Source organism: Bicyclus anynana, chromosome 4, assembly GCF_947172395.1.
Source record: "Bicyclus anynana chromosome 4, ilBicAnyn1.1, whole genome shotgun sequence".
Classification (NCBI taxonomy): domain Eukaryota; kingdom Metazoa; phylum Arthropoda; class Insecta; order Lepidoptera; family Nymphalidae; genus Bicyclus; species Bicyclus anynana.
Genome location: NC_069086.1, coordinates 9,900,410 through 9,918,277, shown reverse-complemented (window position 1 = coordinate 9,918,277; position 17,868 = coordinate 9,900,410). Strand labels below are relative to the sequence as shown.

Below are 17,868 nucleotides of genomic sequence, written 5' to 3'. Positions count from 1 at the left end.
TTTTCGCGTCGGGAGTTAAAAAATTACATCCATTTTTTTTTCTTTACAAGTTAGCCCTTGACTACAATCTCACCTCATGGTAGTGATGATGCAGTTTAAGATGGAAGCGGGCTAACTTGTTAGGAGGAGGATGAAAATCCACACCCCTTTCGGTTTCTACACGGCATCGTACCGGAACGCTAAATCGCTTGGCGGTACGTCTTTGTCGGTAGGGTGGTAACTAGCCACGGCCGAAGCCTCCCACCAGCCAGACCTGGACAAATTAAGAAATTCTCAATCTGCCCAGCCGGGGATCGAACCTAGGACCTCCGTCTTGTAAATCCACCGCGCATACCACTGCGCCACGGAGGCTGTCAAAATACGTGGTAGGTACTTACGAGTACGTTGATTAGTTTTACATTCGCATGGTGGTGGTCCACTGGTCACTATTTCTTTGGCCTTTTGCTTGAGTTGCTCAGCCCTCTCTTCAAACAATTGCTCTGCAATCTTTGTTGCCAACGTGTGTGCCCGACGCTCTATCGCCCGCTGCTCCCAACCCTCGTTTTCATCATCCTCGGGATCTGGTTTTAATCTCGCTACATCCGCGCAAGTTTTTCCAACCCACTGCAAAGTAAAAACAACTTACGTTACCTTGTCCAAAGGATTTTTTTTCAAATTTAAAGGCGAAAAAGGGACTTGGAAACAACATGGTAACATTTTCAAATTCTATTAAGTCCTACTTCCTTACAAACATAGACAAGAATATTGAAAAGAACCTGGTAATTACATTTTTGTTATAATTTTGTAATAATACATGCTGTCTGCAAAATTATGATGCATGTAATTTCATTCATTGTTTCATTCATGTTCATTTTGGACAACTATGTATCTTTAAACCGAATTTATGTAGGTTTAAGCCTCAATAGCTCAACGGTAAGAGGGGTTGGATTCATCACCGAGGGGTGGTGATTCAATCCTCACCCCGTTGGTCTGGTCCCACTCCTAGCACAGTCTTTCCCGACTAGTTGGAGGGGAATGGGAATATTGGTAAATAGTATAAAAAATATATAATTCTTAAAAAAAAATAATAATAAATAAGAATTATAACACATTTTATCCTAGATTCCAGTATTAGAAATGTTGTCCCATATTTATATATATGGTAGGTACAAATGGTGTATGTAATTAAAAAATAATTAAATACCTTAGAATCAGCCAAAATATTGCGCAACATCAGTCGAATTAAAGACTTACTTTAGTTCTTGGAAATAGACAATAAAAAAATAATTGTAGAATTTTTAAAGAATTCAATCATCTATGTACCTAGTTACTTAATGGAAATTGGTCTTACGCAAGGAATAATGCAGTTATTTAAGTCCAGCAATAACAGATATAGGTATAATGTAATTTAAAATAAATAGAACTTGTATTTATTAATGGTAAATAATCATTAACGGATTGTTATTATTTCTTATGTAATGGTAATAGCAATAATCTTAAAAGCAAACTTAGGAATGAGAAATTTTACAGGCTCAGTAGCGCTAATGTCTAAACGAATGTTTTTTTTTATAATTTGACAGTGTGTTTTGAATTAGTCTCTATCTCTCGCTATCTATAGCACACAAGCCGTGCAAGAAGTTTTTAATTAGTAGGAAAACAGCCAATAACTCGAAGATGTACGTAATTGGCTAAGAGAATGACTTTGAATCGTTATAGCAGGTAGGTAAATGGCGGTGTATGAATATATTTTAATCTATGCGAAAGGTCACTCATCACGTATTCTTGAAAACGGCTCGAGGTACAAAGATGAATTTGGCAGGGAGGTAATTTATAGATAATAGGTGTCCGCTAAGGGCGGATTTTGCAATAGGGCCGGATTATGGAGGTCTAAGTGTGGATATAGTTTAATATTTGAAACACGGTAATGTTACACACACACACAATAAATTATATAAACCAGGGAACAAAGACCATAAGAGGCGCGCGCGCAAGCAGACGCCGTGTCGCTCGGTTAGTCGACTAACGCTCTGCTCTAAAAAGGCTGAGATTAAGTATTTATACATCTCTATAGACAATAGCTTCATTGTAGCTCGAAAACATAATGCATCCCATCCCATTGTTAATTTGGCATCACGCTATGTGGGGTGATGTTTTCTCGAATTTGATTGGTTGGACTCTATTCAGATATCAGCCACATTCTTTCGATGTTATGCTACTTTTTTTTATTATTTACAAGTTAGCCCTTGGTGACAATCTCACCTGATAGTAAGTAATGATGCAATCTAAGATGGAAGCGGATTAACTTGTTAGAAGAAGTATGAAAATCCACAGCCCCTTTCGGCTTCTACGTGACATCGTCGACTAGCCACGGCCGAAGCCTCCGACCAGACCTGGCCCAATTAAGAAACTTCAATTGACCCAGCCGGGGGTCGAATACAGGACCTTCGTCTTGTAAATCCACTGCGCATACCACTGCGTCACGGAGACTGTCAAAACACAAAGAAAATTGCATGATTTTAATACTATGCAGCTAGTAGAGTCAGAAATAAATTAAAATTATTAATTAACTTGAATATTAATGCATAACTACAAGTACAAATACATGCAATTCGTGGCAAACCTACCGTTCTTGAAATGCGTTTTATACATATACAAAATAGTTTATGGCAGGGAAACGGTTAGTTAATACTTACAAAATGAAAAACTGTACACGCCATGACTGGTCTATTTAATACCATAATTGGACAAAGAAATAAAGAAGAATTCGAGAATGTTTCTATCTCGATCACGGAAAAACTACTGAATGGATTTGGCTGGAATTTGAAAAGGAGATTGTCGTATACCCTATACCTATTTTTTATTCCGAAATAATCCATGGCTCCTACGGGATTGGTGAAAAACTGAATATCACGTGGACGTAGTCGTATTTGTAAAAACTGAAAACGTTACTCACTTTTACATGGTACTTTTCAATCGAAGTTGCAATCGCAATGTCTAGCTCGGCTACTAGCAATTGCGCGAAGAAACTGCGCAGGCTCGATTTAACAGCCGAAGAGCGGTCCCAATTGTGCCGATCATCGATACACAATAACATACTACACGGCATCAACAATCCTGACGAGGTGAGCTCTGCTTGAAGCCCTCCGAATAAATCCGCTAAAAGATTTGATAGAAGTTGACTCCGCAATGAAATACATGAGCAGGAATCCTGAAAATTAAAAAAAAATTAAATCCATAATCCAATCATAATAAATCCTACTAACATAATAAACTCAAAAGTTTGTATGGATGTTTGTTACTCTTTAACGCCGCTACTACTGAAGCAAATTGGCTGAAATTTAGAATTGAAATACATTTACTTTGGATTAACACATAGGCTACTTTTCATCCCGGAAAATCCATGGTTCCCGCGGGATTTGTGAAAAACTGAATTTCACTCTGACAAACTCGCGGGCGTCCGTTAGTGAAATCATAAAAGAAAAATAGCGCAGAAGGTGAGTGTTAACAGGTATTTAAGAGTCGTCTTAACTCTTACAGGTCTACATTTGACATTCGTCTTCCGTCTAGAGACGTATAAAAGTAAATTGAAACAATATTGAAAAAAAAGCCGTTTACGTTCGGAATCTGGTGCACTTTCAGCCTCTTTAAAAAAATAAGTTATCAGGGGATACCTGAGCGAGGACATTAATAATTTTATCCTCAGAATTGAAAATTGTCCTCGAGAACTTCGATTTATCTAGTATATATATAACATGAGTGCGAACATCTATAAAATACTATACTTTTAAATACACCTACTAGAACTTTATCTTCAGGAGTACAATGACAAAGTGCTGCTAGAGACGGCGTCCGTTTGACCTCTACGCCGACATCTAACGGTAGTTTGCACTGGCACTCCAAAACCTTTTCCTTTAATTCATTCAACTGCTCCTTCTTCAGATTTAACTCATCTACTTTAGCCTTCATCCGGCTGTCACACATATCTTTGCAACCATCTAAATCTTCAATTATATCTGCTTTTTCTTGTCTATATTTTACGAGCTGGAAAAACGAAAACTTGTTTTACCTGAACATAAAATACAAATGGCTAGCTTTGGCTTTGGCTTTGGCTGGAGTTAATGTAAAATTAGTAAATCTATTTTCTGCAAAGACTTACTTTTCTGAAGAGGAAATACCTTATTATTTACATACCGATAGACTTCACAGTCTTTTGATGCATATTCTTAGTCGGAGTTTAGAAGTTGATGGGGTTACACCCCTGACCCCCGTACTTCGGAGAGCATGTCTTATGTTGCATCATACCCCACCATTTCACAATACGTACAAGCAACACGTCTTACAACGTCCTACCCTGTGCGCGTCTATCTGCCTATTGTCTATTATTCCCAGGCAACAATGCCCGGAACTCAACGCTGTTTGGCATAAATAAACATGGAAGTAGTAGTCTCGGAAAAGCTCTACATTTTCAAGGAAGCAAGTTTCCCAGCGTTTTACTCATGCAAGGAGGTTTAATGAGGAGAACTACATTAATTTGAAGCAAACTGAAGTGGCAGTGGATGGGCCATTTTAGACGCAGAGCGGATTGCCCCTGGGGCAGACGTGTTCTAGAGTGCAGAACGCCCTCTAGCTGGATGGTCCGACGACATTAAGAGGCTGGATGAGGAAGGCGGGGGAAAACGGAAATCCTGGGTTCGATCCCCGGCTGGGCAGATTGAGATTTTCTTAATTTGTCCAGGTCTGCTGCTGGCTGGTGGGAGGCTTCGGCCGTGGCTAGTTACCACCCTACCGGCAAAGACGTACCGCCAAGCGATTTAGCGTTCCGGTACGATGCCGTGTAGAAACCGAAAGGGGTGTGGATTTTCATCCTCCTCCTAACAAGTTAGCCCGCTCCCATCTTAGACTGCATCATCACTTACCATCAGGTGAGATTGTAGTCAAGGGCTAACTTGTAAAGAATAAAAAAAAAAAAAATCATGGGTGATGGCGCACTCTCGGAAAGGCCTATGTCCAGCAGTAGATGAATACAGGGGGCCGCTAACTCCAAATTGCCGCAACAAAGTTCGATACTACCACCCAGTATATTTCTGTACCACGTTTACGCACAATTTCATGACAATCGTTTGGTAACTAAGTACTCAATAGCAAGGCGCACAAAGCAAGTAGATTTTATATTCAAATATGTACCTTATGTTTGTATTTTAAATCCCCATAGCAATAGTTATAAACAATTAATAAATTGTTTAAACTATCGCGACAAATGCGCGATCGTTGTATATTTATGTCTTAGCACGTAATCTGACATGCTTCTAATAATTTATTGTTATTTAACCACAATCAATAACAGAATAACTGATTGGAATATGTGCTGATACTATTTTTTTTTACTATTCTGTAATAGATGACTAATATAAATCAGGGATCCGGGAATCATTTTTCAATTGATTAATAACAAGTTAATTTTGCTGACCTTTGATGACCATGATCTTTTTACCTTTTTTTTTTGGTTACCAGGTAATAAAAAATTCTGAGCATAGGAACGAGATATCGCAAACTATTAATTAAAAAATAGTAAAAAAGTAGTTTTAGTAATACATAATCTAAATTCTAAATACACTTGTACCTTCTGATTGTCTGGATTCACGTAAAACAATGGAAATTTTTCCATGTTCAATAATATCAACAAGAATGTTAAACACATTTTAAACAAATATTTATTACTAGCTGACGCCGCGTGGTTTCTACCGCGTGGTTCCCGTTCCCGTACGAATACAGGGATAATATATAGCCTATAGCCTTCCTTATTAAATGGGCTATGTAACATCGAAAGAATTTTTCAAATCAAAGCAGTAGCTCCTGAGATTAACGCGTTCAATCAAACAAACAAACAAACAAACTCTTCAGCTTTATAATATTAGTATAGATATCTAAGTAAAACTCGAAATTCTAGTAAGTTTGGTTATATAGCTACTTTAATTATTTTCATACTGGTTCATGTTGGTTCGATTAGTTAGCTGTATTTATCACATAGTCTATTCGGAGTCACGTATTTGTGTTTTTCATGACGGAATATAAAATAATATTCGACGCTCAAGTAATTTGATGTTTGATTAATAATATGTGATAATATGCAAATATTCACCAATTTTGTTTATCAGTAACGAGCGATCTAAATTGCAAACTTAATGAATAAATATTACTTATACTTATAAAACATTTTTTAATTTTTTACTGACATTTACATGGTTCCACGAAACACGGTAAAAATAATGCTCAATGCAAGACTGTTAAATATTGTTATTCTACTTCAAAAAATCAGAATAGAATTACCTCAATTTTAATAGAATTCTTCTTGTCCTCTTCTGCCAACAGCTTCTTCGACACTTCGGTAATTTGTGCTTTCAGCGTCGATAGTTCAAAACGCATAGCTCGCTCAGCTTCACAAGACAAGCATTGACTTGACTCCAACTCGCTCCTCATAGAAGCGACTTTTCTACGAGCATGCTCTTCTTTGAACTGGCCATTAAATAATATAAAATTATTATAAGAAAAATTAAAAAGGAGCAATTTTCTTTTTAATGAAAGTTATATTTAATTATTTTTCTTGTTTTCAAATTAAAACAGAATTCCACCATTTTAATGGTACGAGCATTTAATCAAGATTGATGGATATTTTATTCTAAAGAATTTAATTGAAAATTGAAAGAATGGCTTTAAAATTACAGTACAAATAACTGACTTAAAAATAACGAGCTATTGGGTACCTTCTTTAAATACTTACTACTCTTACGTTTTTCAAAAGTAACTGGAACTTTTTATTTCAATATCAATCAGCTACATATTTTTTTTTTTAAACGACTGATATTTCCTGTTCATTTCAGTTAATCGTAAAAACCGTGATAGCCCAGTGAATATAACCTCTGCCTCAAATTGCGGAGGGCGTAGGTTCGAATCCGGTCCGCGTGGCTTGCACCTCCAATTTTTAATTTATGTGCATTTTAAGAAATTAAACTTGTCTCAAACGGTGAAGGAAAAACATCGTGAGGAATCCTGCTTAACTGAGAATTTTCTTAATTCAATACGCATCAATACGCATTGAGCCTCTCATTCTGAGAGGAACCTCGTGCTCAGCAGTGAGCTGAATATAGGTTGATAATAGATCGTAAAAACTGTGCCAAGATTCGGCACAACCATAGCCTAATAGTCGCTTACAAAAATCATTATATCATAGGTTATCTTAGCTTTTAGCTGATCTTATTTATGTTATCATAGAGAAATAGGTACGCCAATAAAACTGCACATAGGGTGCATCATCAATCATCATAAGCCTTTTAGAATGGCCCATTACAGGTCTATGCCAGCCCTCTGTATAGAAGAGGGGATATGAATTTTTGGACCCATAACGCAGCTCTCAGCGAACTGACGATCACATTAAGATTAGGATAACATTGGCCTAACCCCTCTCATTCCAAGAGGAGACTTGGAGCTCAGCAGTGAGCTGAATATGGGTGATAATGATGATGATGATGAACATGATGAACATGAACATTTATTTGTCTCATAAAGTTCCCGAAATAACGTACACAATAAAACATTGGTAACCCTAATAAGTAATGCACAACTTTACAGAAACCGTAACTTAAAACAACTACATATTTGAAATACTAGAAACTGCTCAGGGTAGATCAGTTTGGGAATAATAATGTCTGCTTTTAGAAGGCCAAGACGTTTTAGCTCGTTAACAAAGACTAACAAGTTGTCAAAGTTTACTTGAAGATCTCTGTCCAATTGCGAAGTGCGGCATAACTGCTCCGCGAGTTCAGCGTCGCCTTTCGCAGACTCTTCGCTTAGTCGTTGTCTAACGCAAGCTCGATCATAAACTTCTTTCTCCAAAGATCTCAGACGATCTACTTCTTTCTCCGCTGCGTCACCGCGCTCCTTCAAAGTTCCAGCTAAACTTGTACATATAGTTTTATAAGCGTTTCGTTCTTCTATAGTCTTTTTGATCTGAAATTAATCACGTCATGTTAATTAACCTTTGCAGCTTTTAGACGGCTAAAATACCGAATCTATAATAATATCATAAAGCTTAAGAGTTTGTTTGTTTGATTGAACGCGCTAATCTCAGGAATTACAGGTCCGATTTGAAAATTTCTTTCAGTGTCAGATTTATCGAGGAAGGCTATAGGCTATATATTATCCACGGGAACCACGCGGGTGAAACCGCGTGGCGTCAGCTAGTAAAGATATAAAAATTTTAATAAAAAAAATTCAACCGACTTCCAACTCAAAAAATAACTTTAACTAAAAAGCAAAAAATAACATCCTACCTATGTGCTACCTTCTGATCAGTTTGAAGGCGGTGCCAAGCCAGTGATGTTTTAATTAAATACGTTTAAACTACAAAATTTCTGTGGTTATTCCAGAAACAGCTTTAATTAAAACACGACACTGGCTTGGCACCGACTTCAAACTGATCAGAAGGTAGCACATAGGTAGGATGTTATTTTTTGCTTTTTAGTTAAAGTTATTTTTTGAGTTGGAAGTCGGTTGAATTTTTTTTATTAAAATTTTTATTTTTTTATTTTTAGTGTTAGCATACCCACTGCGTGTGTACAGTCACAACCTATCTAAGTGGAAAGTTCTCATCAATACAAATTTATCAAGTCCAAACACAAGGTAGCTACTGTAAGCCGTCGAGGAGTTCTCTTCACTGTGCTCCGTCTTCATCACCAGACCCTTAATACAGTCGCAATCCATCTAGGTGGAAAGTTCTCATCAATACAAATTTATCAAGTCCAAATTCAAGGTAGCTACTGTGAACCGTCGAAGAGTTCTCTTCACTGTCCCTCGTCTTCATCATCAGACCCTTAATACAGTCACAATCCATCTAGGTGGAAAGTTCTCATCAACACAAATTTATCAAGTCCAAACACAAGGTAGCTACTGTGAACCGTCGAGGAGTTCTCTTCACTGTCCATCATCTTCATCACCAGACCCTTAGTACAGTCAAAATCCATCTAGGTGGAAAGTTCTCATCAATACAAATTTATCAAGTCCAAACACGAGGTAGCTACTGTGAACCGTCGAGGAGTTCTCTTCACTGTCCCTCGTCTTCATCACCAGACCCTTAATACAGTCACAACCCATACAGGTGGAAAGTACTCATCAATACAAATTTATCAAGCCCAAACAAAAGATAACTGCTGTAAATCGTTGAAGAGTTCCATCGTCTGTGTTTCAGCTCCATCATCAGACCAACTCCAAACCTTCATAAAGTTGTAGTGGTTTAAAATACCTTATGGAAACACTAACAAACGCACTAGCCGTCTCTACAACTTTCGAAAGTTCCCCTCAATTTCTCCAGGATGCCACCATCAGATCCTGACATGAAAAAAATGGGACCACCCTGGAAGTAAACCCTTCAAAACAAAAAAAGAATTTTCGAAATCGGTCCATCATTGACGGAATTATCGCTGGACATACATAAAAAAAACATACATACAGCCGAACGTAGAACCTCCTCCTTTTTGGAAGTCGGTTAATAAAAGTAAATAAAACTTATAACAAACATAGACGATAAACACAAACAATTGTATTATATAGAACTAAAGTGTAAAAAATCAAATCAAATCTCGTATTTTTAAACATTGACCTACTCGTATCGTATTGAAGAAGACTATATTATGTTCTTAGCTATTCAGCTCGGTGCGTAGGTACTAGCTCATCCATAATAATTAACCCAATTCAATAGTGCAATGTACTTAGACTACAATCCGATTATACTATTAATAAACACTCAGATTAAAAGCTCCAAAAAATAATATATTTATGAGTACATCTAATTACCTAGTTGGTTTAATCTCTAAATCTATAAAGGCCACTCAAGACGATATCTCGAAAACCACTAAAAAGTTGAATATTGGCAGGGAGGTAGTTCATAGATATTCGACGTTCGCTACGAACGGATTTTGCGAAATGGCCGGATTAAGGAGGTCCAAAGGCAAGGCAAGTTCAAGGAAAAAAGTAGCTGTATTAGAAAAGCGATTTCCTCGCGGATAAAGTCGCGAGTGTTCGGTAATATGGTATAGAACCTGTTTATTCATGTCGTCTTCGTTCTCTATCGCTAGAGATAACCGGCGCTGATATCCACGCTCCAGCTCTACCCAGGCAGCCTCCGCTCGCTCCAACACTGCGACCCGCTCGGCTTCACGACGGGCCAGCCTCGTCGCTCTGGTCCGTAGCTCGTTAACCATTTTATCTAGCTCTGTCAGACGCTGCACACATGCAGTATCCATGCAACACGCCTGTATAACATTTCATACTTTTATACAAATGCAAACTACTTTCACGTCCTAAAGCACTAAGTTAATAATTAAATTAAAACTTTAACAAACACATTTATGCGTGTTGAGATACATTAAATCTGTATTACCTGGAACAAAGCCGTATTAGAATCACGCTGAAACACGAATGCGCACATACACACACACACATATATACACACGCACACGCGCGCGCGCACACACACACACACACGCGCACGCGCACACACAATCACTTACAGACACAAATACATATTTCTATATGCATATTAGTCTTATTTCAATTAATCCTGTATCCTATAATTATGATTGTTAAAATTATTTTTATTTAAGCAGGAAGAGCGTGGATTCTGTGCGACTTAATTCAGGGTCCTCAGCTCCATTGTAAAAGATTTATTTTAACAATAAATTTCATTTTATTTGAATTCAATTTCTAAAATTCGTTAAACAGCTATATTATCGGCGTGCAATGTAGGCGTTAATAGCGCTTTATTCCTGTATATCGTCATATCCGCTATATGTTAATAGATAAAACGCTATCTTTTCTTGTGTATCTTAGTAGATAGGTGCACAAGACACTGATAGATAGACGAACTGAAAATAGTCCATTGTTAAATAGTGTGTCTACGACCTGAAAATTGTCTATTGTTAACAAGTTAAATAACAAATTGTCACGAAAATGCTAAATAGTATCATCGTTCTGAAACAGTAGGTACTAGTACTTAAAGTTTTAAACTGTTTATTAAACGCAAGCTTTTTGGAAAGGCTTATTATAGTTTTAATGATTACATTAATGATAAAAAAGCTTGGTGTTATATACGACTGTGTGCTTAGTTTTAAATAAGTTTGTAAAATGGTGGTAAACAAAAAAAAAACCTTGGCTGAGTTTGTTGTGGGCTCTTCTCGGACCAAGGCGCGTTTGGAACCCTCCTAACTTTAGTTTTAAGTTTTCGACTATTATTACCACCATTAGATAAGTTAAATTATGACATAATCTTGACCTTTAAAAATTGCTTGTAAACTAAACCTAATTGAAATATATGAATTTTGACTTTGACTTTGACTTACAGCGTCTATTTTTCTCTGAACGCCAGGTTGAGTGGTTGCTTTCTTCAGATGATGTTGACACGGTGGCGGTTCTGTGTACCGCATCACGATCGATTCCACCGGCAGCTTCACTACGGGCCCCATTACAGATTTGGTGTCGAATGTACGTGATTCAACATCTTTTATATTTTTAGAACGTTTTTGATCTGTTTTGATAGTTTTTGCACAATCACTTGCTGTTTTGACATGTTGAATATTCGACGAATTCTCGGGAGTGCTAGTTGCTTGCTTATTGCGATTTTCTTCTATGAATCTATGAATTTAGATTTCATATTAAAGTCAAAAGCACTTCCTTCCTTATTAAACGATTCTGAAGTTGATATTTCATGGTTATCCTACTAATATTATAAACGCGAAAGTTCGTATGGATGTTTGTAACTCTTTAACACCGCAACTACTGAACCGATTTAGCTGAAATATGGAATGGAAATAGATTTTATTCTGGATTAAGACATCTACTTCATTAAATCCCGGAAAAATCCATGGTTCCCGAGGCATTTGGGAAAAACTAAATTTCACGCGGACGAAGTCGCGGGCGTCTAGCGGACGGTTTTTACATAAATATCAAGAAAGAAGACAAATAAACGATGTCAAAGATTATCGCCTTGACTGTAGTATAGTTAATACCACCTATACTATACCCCACAGCTACGATTCTACACCCCATCACACTGAACTTTTAAATCGCTTGGTACATATGCCGTAATAAGTTGCAGCTTAAGATAAATAGGTACTAATAAAAATTGAGTCAATTAGTTATTATATATTCCAAAATAGACCCGTGTAGGAAAACAAACTCATGTCCTATCAGCTATAAATCTACACATACACCATTGCGTTAGCGTAATTCAAAAACAAAACGTAATTTTTTGCCATGTGACGAGAAAATTCTTTTATAGAAAGTGTGTTATTAATAATTCATAACCCGACCCAGGATTCCTGATCTGTAACCAGATAGGTCAACCACTGCACCAACAAGGCAGTTGCAATAAGCACTAAAACGTGCAAATTGCCAACTTTGCACGGAGGCTCTTCGTGCTAGTCAATGAAAACGTGAACAGGGCACCCGCATCAATTAAATTTTCGCCAACCGCAATTAAGGCGATGGTAACTCGTGTTTAGTGCTCGTAACTTAACTAGGAGTAGCGGCAGAGTCCACGTCGAGTGAGCTTGTGTAAGAGCATGGCCACACCTTCCGTGTTGTGCAAGTATAGGCTGCGGTCACTCACGGGAATTTATCATAATATGACTAGCTTCAATTAAATTTGAGACGTTGATTTTAAAACAAGTCTATTTGACCTTTGACTAGTACATAAAAGTATTAGTTTTCAGCTAATACAGCTGAATGAAGTCTAAGAAAATGGGGATTGTAACAAAAATGTTGAAAAATTTACATGTTATACAAGTTTCTCTCTAATTCTACGTTTGAAGTTTTATCATATTATATCCCGCCAATCATCATTCATTTAATTATTAACAAATCATATTCATTTTAACTGTCGAGCACAAGTCTCCTCTCAGAATAATAGGGGATAAAAATTCCATTTTTTTTAAATCTAATACCACGTTATTTTAATCATGGCCCTGTCTTCTGCAATGTGGTTACAAAAACTTGGTGCGACAATAATACAACAGACCTAGAACTTTGTGATTTTTCAATCAAAAGACAAACCGGAACGCAACCGCAGACTGCAGTTGTGACCGACACCTAACTTCAACGACGAGTTGCACGCAAATAGAGATTTACAGCTATTAAGATTGTATTTGTAGATCTATTCTAGTGGCAGACATTTTTAATTCATTAAGGTCGTTATTGACTTGGTGATTGATAGTTTTTTTTGTTATTTCAAAATGATTGACAAAACAATCAGACGGTCTACCTTATTTAAGTGAAGAACCGTCGCCCATAAAAAGTTTCACTTGATAAGGTTAATAAACGCAGGTACAACACGGGAGTCTGAAGTAAACCTAACGCATATTATTTCTAATTTCATCACACAGAGCCCCCCAGTTTGAAAGTCACTTACAGTAGTTGCTTCCGAACTTACAGTAGATGCTTCTCAAAAATCTAATAAGGCAGAACTTCTACGCTTTCCCAAACCCCCTGCTACAGCCAAATTAAGCACGTCACAGGAAAATTTCAATCAGTTGATGACGTATAATATATAACTTCTAAACTAAAATATAACTCATACTACTTCTGTAAACATACAAGATTGAAAAGAACTTATTCTGTATGAAAATAAAAATGGGTGTATAAATATTTTCATACAAACATACCTATTATATCAAAACATATGATATCATCATAACATATTGCCATTAAAATAGCACCAAGCATATACAAACTGGTTTAAAATTTTCACCTGTATACACAATTTATTATTACAGTGGAAGCGGGGGCGTCAAATAGCAGAGTAAATATGTCAATTTGTACTAATAGGCGATTTGTATGCAAACAAGCGTCAATTTCGTCGTAGGTAAATATGTTTTTTATATTATTTAATTGTTTATGGCTTCAATGTGGTGTATTCAATTAATTATTGATTTGCTGAAGGTAGTATGAAATGAAACATGAAGACTAAAGTCTTCGAACAGTGCGTGTCGCCAGGATCCGAGACTTGGTCGCTAACTATCTTATTAAAGGCTCAAAGTCACTCAGCGGGCGATAGAGCGAGTTTTATTTAGAATTTTTCTGCGTGATCGAATCAGAAATGAGGAGATCCATAAAAGAACCAAAGTTGCTGACCTAGCTCAGCGAGTCGCGAAGTAAAATGACAATGGGCAGGCGACATAGTTCTAAGAGCCAATGGACGTTAGAGTCACAAGTTGCTGAAATGGCGACCCCGCACCGGACGACGCAGTGTTGGTCGACAACCTCACTAGGTCCATCGGCTGTTAGTGTGTGTGTGTATGAATTGGTAAAAGAAAATATACAGTATATATTTGCCTATGTAAAAAATATTTGCTCATATGCTTTATCACTTAAGTAGCTCATATTTACCTACTATTATAAATATTATATAATGATAATATTATATAAATATTTAATATTCTATGTCATCATATTAACAATCATGATGACTTCACATATTATACGAACAATACCAAACCCTTTTCAGACGCATTTACAGTGGCATGTGAGATAAAAAAATGGGTCACCCCGTTAACTGAGGATAATAATGTCGAGTTTAATTATCCCCATTACATTTGAAGGCGATACAACGTGCCCTGTTCCGTTTATGAGGGTCTGACCTTAACTGTTATATGGGGTCGGATTGTTCCCGCCATAAATGTTGCATATTTTTTACAAAATATAAAGAAATAGTCATTTGTTTTATTTATGGTGAGAATTTATGAAACCATATCTTTATTTATTTATTCTATTACCGGACGCCCGCAACTTCATATGCGCGAAATTCTTTTTTTCACGTATCCCGCGGTAACCATGTATTTTAGACAAAAAGTCACCTACATGTTGCTACGTAGGTAATCTCCCAATGAAAGTCCCATTAAAATCAGTGCAGCCATTCCAGAAATTAGCCCGGACAAAGAAAAAGACAGACAGACAACAATTAAAAAAACGTGATTATGTTTTAGTATCGTGTAGGTAAATAGCGATGAGCGTTTGGAAAAAATCATGTCTATTTTTAGATCACAGACAAACACTTCAATCACTTCAATTTTTATTTATATGTGTTGATTTATTTATACAAAATACATATTTAAGTTAAGCCATAAACTACAGTTGGTTTTCCTGTGCAATGGTTGTAAAGATAAAATAATTGTTGTTACTGGTATAGTTTATCAAAATGTGTGTCTGCGCTTTACTTCTGAACGGCTGTATTGATAATAATAACCCTAAGGGCCTTTGCATGTTGCAAATGGATTCTTTTTATTTCTTTTTTTTGTTTTATTTCTTTAAATTTTATTAGATTTATCGAACTTAATATTGTATAAAGGATGTCCCGATTTACCCAAAAACTCCAAAAAAATTCCATAATATTTTTAAACTTGATAAATTTATATTTTCATGAACACTTTTAGGCCAAAGTTCGGCCTGGACGTCTCTAGGGTCCACTCCGATACAAGCGCATGTGCAACGCTTCGTTTGACATACTCGTATATTGCAACAATATTTCAACAATTTTAAACTAAGTTGTGGTCTTTGGCTGGTTGCTCTGATTGTTGGCAAATTTTACGCATTGTATATCTACTCATACTACAATTTTAAATGAAAATCGTTAAAAAATTACATTCACAAAATCAATGCCGTATGCCAGTGGGCTCTCTCTAAATCATCTCGTTCTGTGCTTCTTAAGTCTCACCTGAGCAAAAACTACCACTATACGCAAGACCCAATTGCTGGTGACACCAAACAACACGAATAGTCCAGGATCCAGGATCATTACTATCATGATAATTTTCCGTGAATAGCTACACAACATATATAACTTAACAGCCGCAGTGTCCTACAAATTGCGTGTTACATTATCTCTTTCCAACGCTCAGAATTTTTTTTAGCTGGCAACCCAGTTAGCTACTAGAATCAAGAATTTTCATAAATAAAAAAGTTGAGCGTCTCACCAAGCTACTCACAGAAATTTAACTTCTTAATCAATTGTAAAAATGTTCCAAAGATTCTGGGCTAATAGATAACAAGTTTAATTTAAAAATTTGGAAAAATTCCCGACAATCTTAATTTAGTTAGACCAACTTTTATGTCCATAAATTGATATTAAATATCAGAAATTATTTTCATCATAATCAAAAAACGCTCATATTTTCGATTTGGCGTATCGATTTTTCATCGAATAGATCCATGATATAGAAGGATCCAACAATATATAACAATACAAAACATTGTACAAATATTATACTGCCATGTTCTTTACATGTTTGCAAATAAATGATTGATTGATTGATAAAAAAGTGTGTCAGCTCCGTCGCACGAATGGAGTTTACTCTTTTCAATAGCAACGCCTGAAAAGTGAAAGGTGCGCAACCGAGGTGCAGCGCTGCGTGCGCGCCCGCCAACAGCGTGCACGTGCGTGCGGACGCGCTAGGCATGTGCACGCTATGGCGGCTACGGACGGTGAAAGGTGCGCAGAATAGGTTGCGCACAAAAAACGTACCGAGGGGTATAAATGAAAAATCGATTGTTATGACTGTGTTACGTTTTTGACATGCGTTACGTTTTTTGTGCGCAACCTATTCTGCGCACCTTTCACCGTGCGCTGTGCCGCCAACAACTTGCACATCGCACCCATGTGCACTCTGTAGGCGGGTGCGCACGCCGCGGCCTGCTGCACCTCGGTTGCGCACCTTTCACTTATAAGGCGCGAGTATTGAGACGTGCTTCGAGCTAACTTTTTGTTTTTTTTAACATACACACTTTTTTTGTTGGTAAACAGTGCACATCGAGTAGGGCTTTAGTAATACTTATGTTAAAGAAGACTAAATGTATAGAATTGTAAAATAACTAATAGACTTTATAATATACTTCACATTATATATTTTACTCTTACAATGATATAATCATTAAACAAACAAGCCCAATAACATATAGTATATAGGTATAGTCGCCTATACAGCATACCCTATGTACGTCTCAATACACTCACAGCTAAATTAGAAAGTTGCGCACTAAAGGTGCGCACCAAAAACGTGACACTTTTTCGTTAGTTCAGTTGGTTTTAACCCTCGGATTTTTCTCATACCGGGCGCCTTATATATAAAAAATCGATTCTTAAGGAGTAAACTCCAAAAACCTCGATCACGACACCTTAAAAAAATCAAGAAAGCATCTTATTCAGTGTATAGAAGCTGTAATGCCAGACAGACACGTCAAACTTATAACTTCTCTCCTTTGTACGTCGGGGGTCATAAATAAAGAATCAAATGTCATAATTACTTGCAGAGGCCGTCTATATCAGTGTGCCCCAGTTGATGCCAAGCCAGCAGCGCGCAGGTGAGATGTCGCTCCTCGGACGTCTGTGAGATCACCCGACTCTCGTCGCGTGATTCTTGCTCCAGTCGCTCGCTCGCCAAATGTACTGCACGCTATATCAAACAATGTTATGCTGTAATGAATTATTTAAACGTCGTCCTGCAACAACGGTAGGTGTAATAATTGTTTACTAAACACTGCAATACTTTATATAGTACTAGCGCACACTCATGACTTCGTCTGCGTGAAAATCGATGTATACTGCAACCCCTATATCACCCCCTTTCACCCTATTAATATTTTCGCATATTTTATACAAAATATAACTTGAAAAGTGACGAACTACTTTAACGAAAAATAAGCTTCAACCACTTTTTAGCCCTTTAGGGGTAAACTAAAGGACTTTCCATATAAACTTTTAACACCCCTGTAGCCCTTCTGATTTTATTTTGGCGTCAAAAAGTATATATAACCTCTGTATTATGGTCTCAATCGTGCCAAGTTTCATTT

The 17,868-nt window shown here is 36.9% G+C and overlaps 1 protein-coding gene across 1 annotated transcript in view; it reads right to left on the bottom strand.

The window, feature by feature from the left end:
- Nucleotides 1-17,868, bottom strand: part of LOC128199934 (uncharacterized) — a 30,392-nt gene that overhangs the window by 6,472 nt on the left and 6,052 nt on the right. The window contains exons 2-9 of the mRNA XM_052891588.1: nt 17,323-17,471; nt 11,370-11,661; nt 10,071-10,283; nt 7,747-7,983; nt 6,307-6,492; nt 3,778-4,020; nt 2,933-3,187; nt 378-603 (exon numbers count right to left, since the gene is read on the bottom strand). Coding sequence (XP_052747548.1) covers nt 378-603; nt 2,933-3,187; nt 3,778-4,020; nt 6,307-6,492; nt 7,747-7,983; nt 10,071-10,283; nt 11,370-11,661; nt 17,323-17,471 — 1,801 coding nt within the window. The remainder of the gene's footprint in view (nt 1-377; nt 604-2,932; nt 3,188-3,777; nt 4,021-6,306; nt 6,493-7,746; nt 7,984-10,070; nt 10,284-11,369; nt 11,662-17,322; nt 17,472-17,868) is intronic.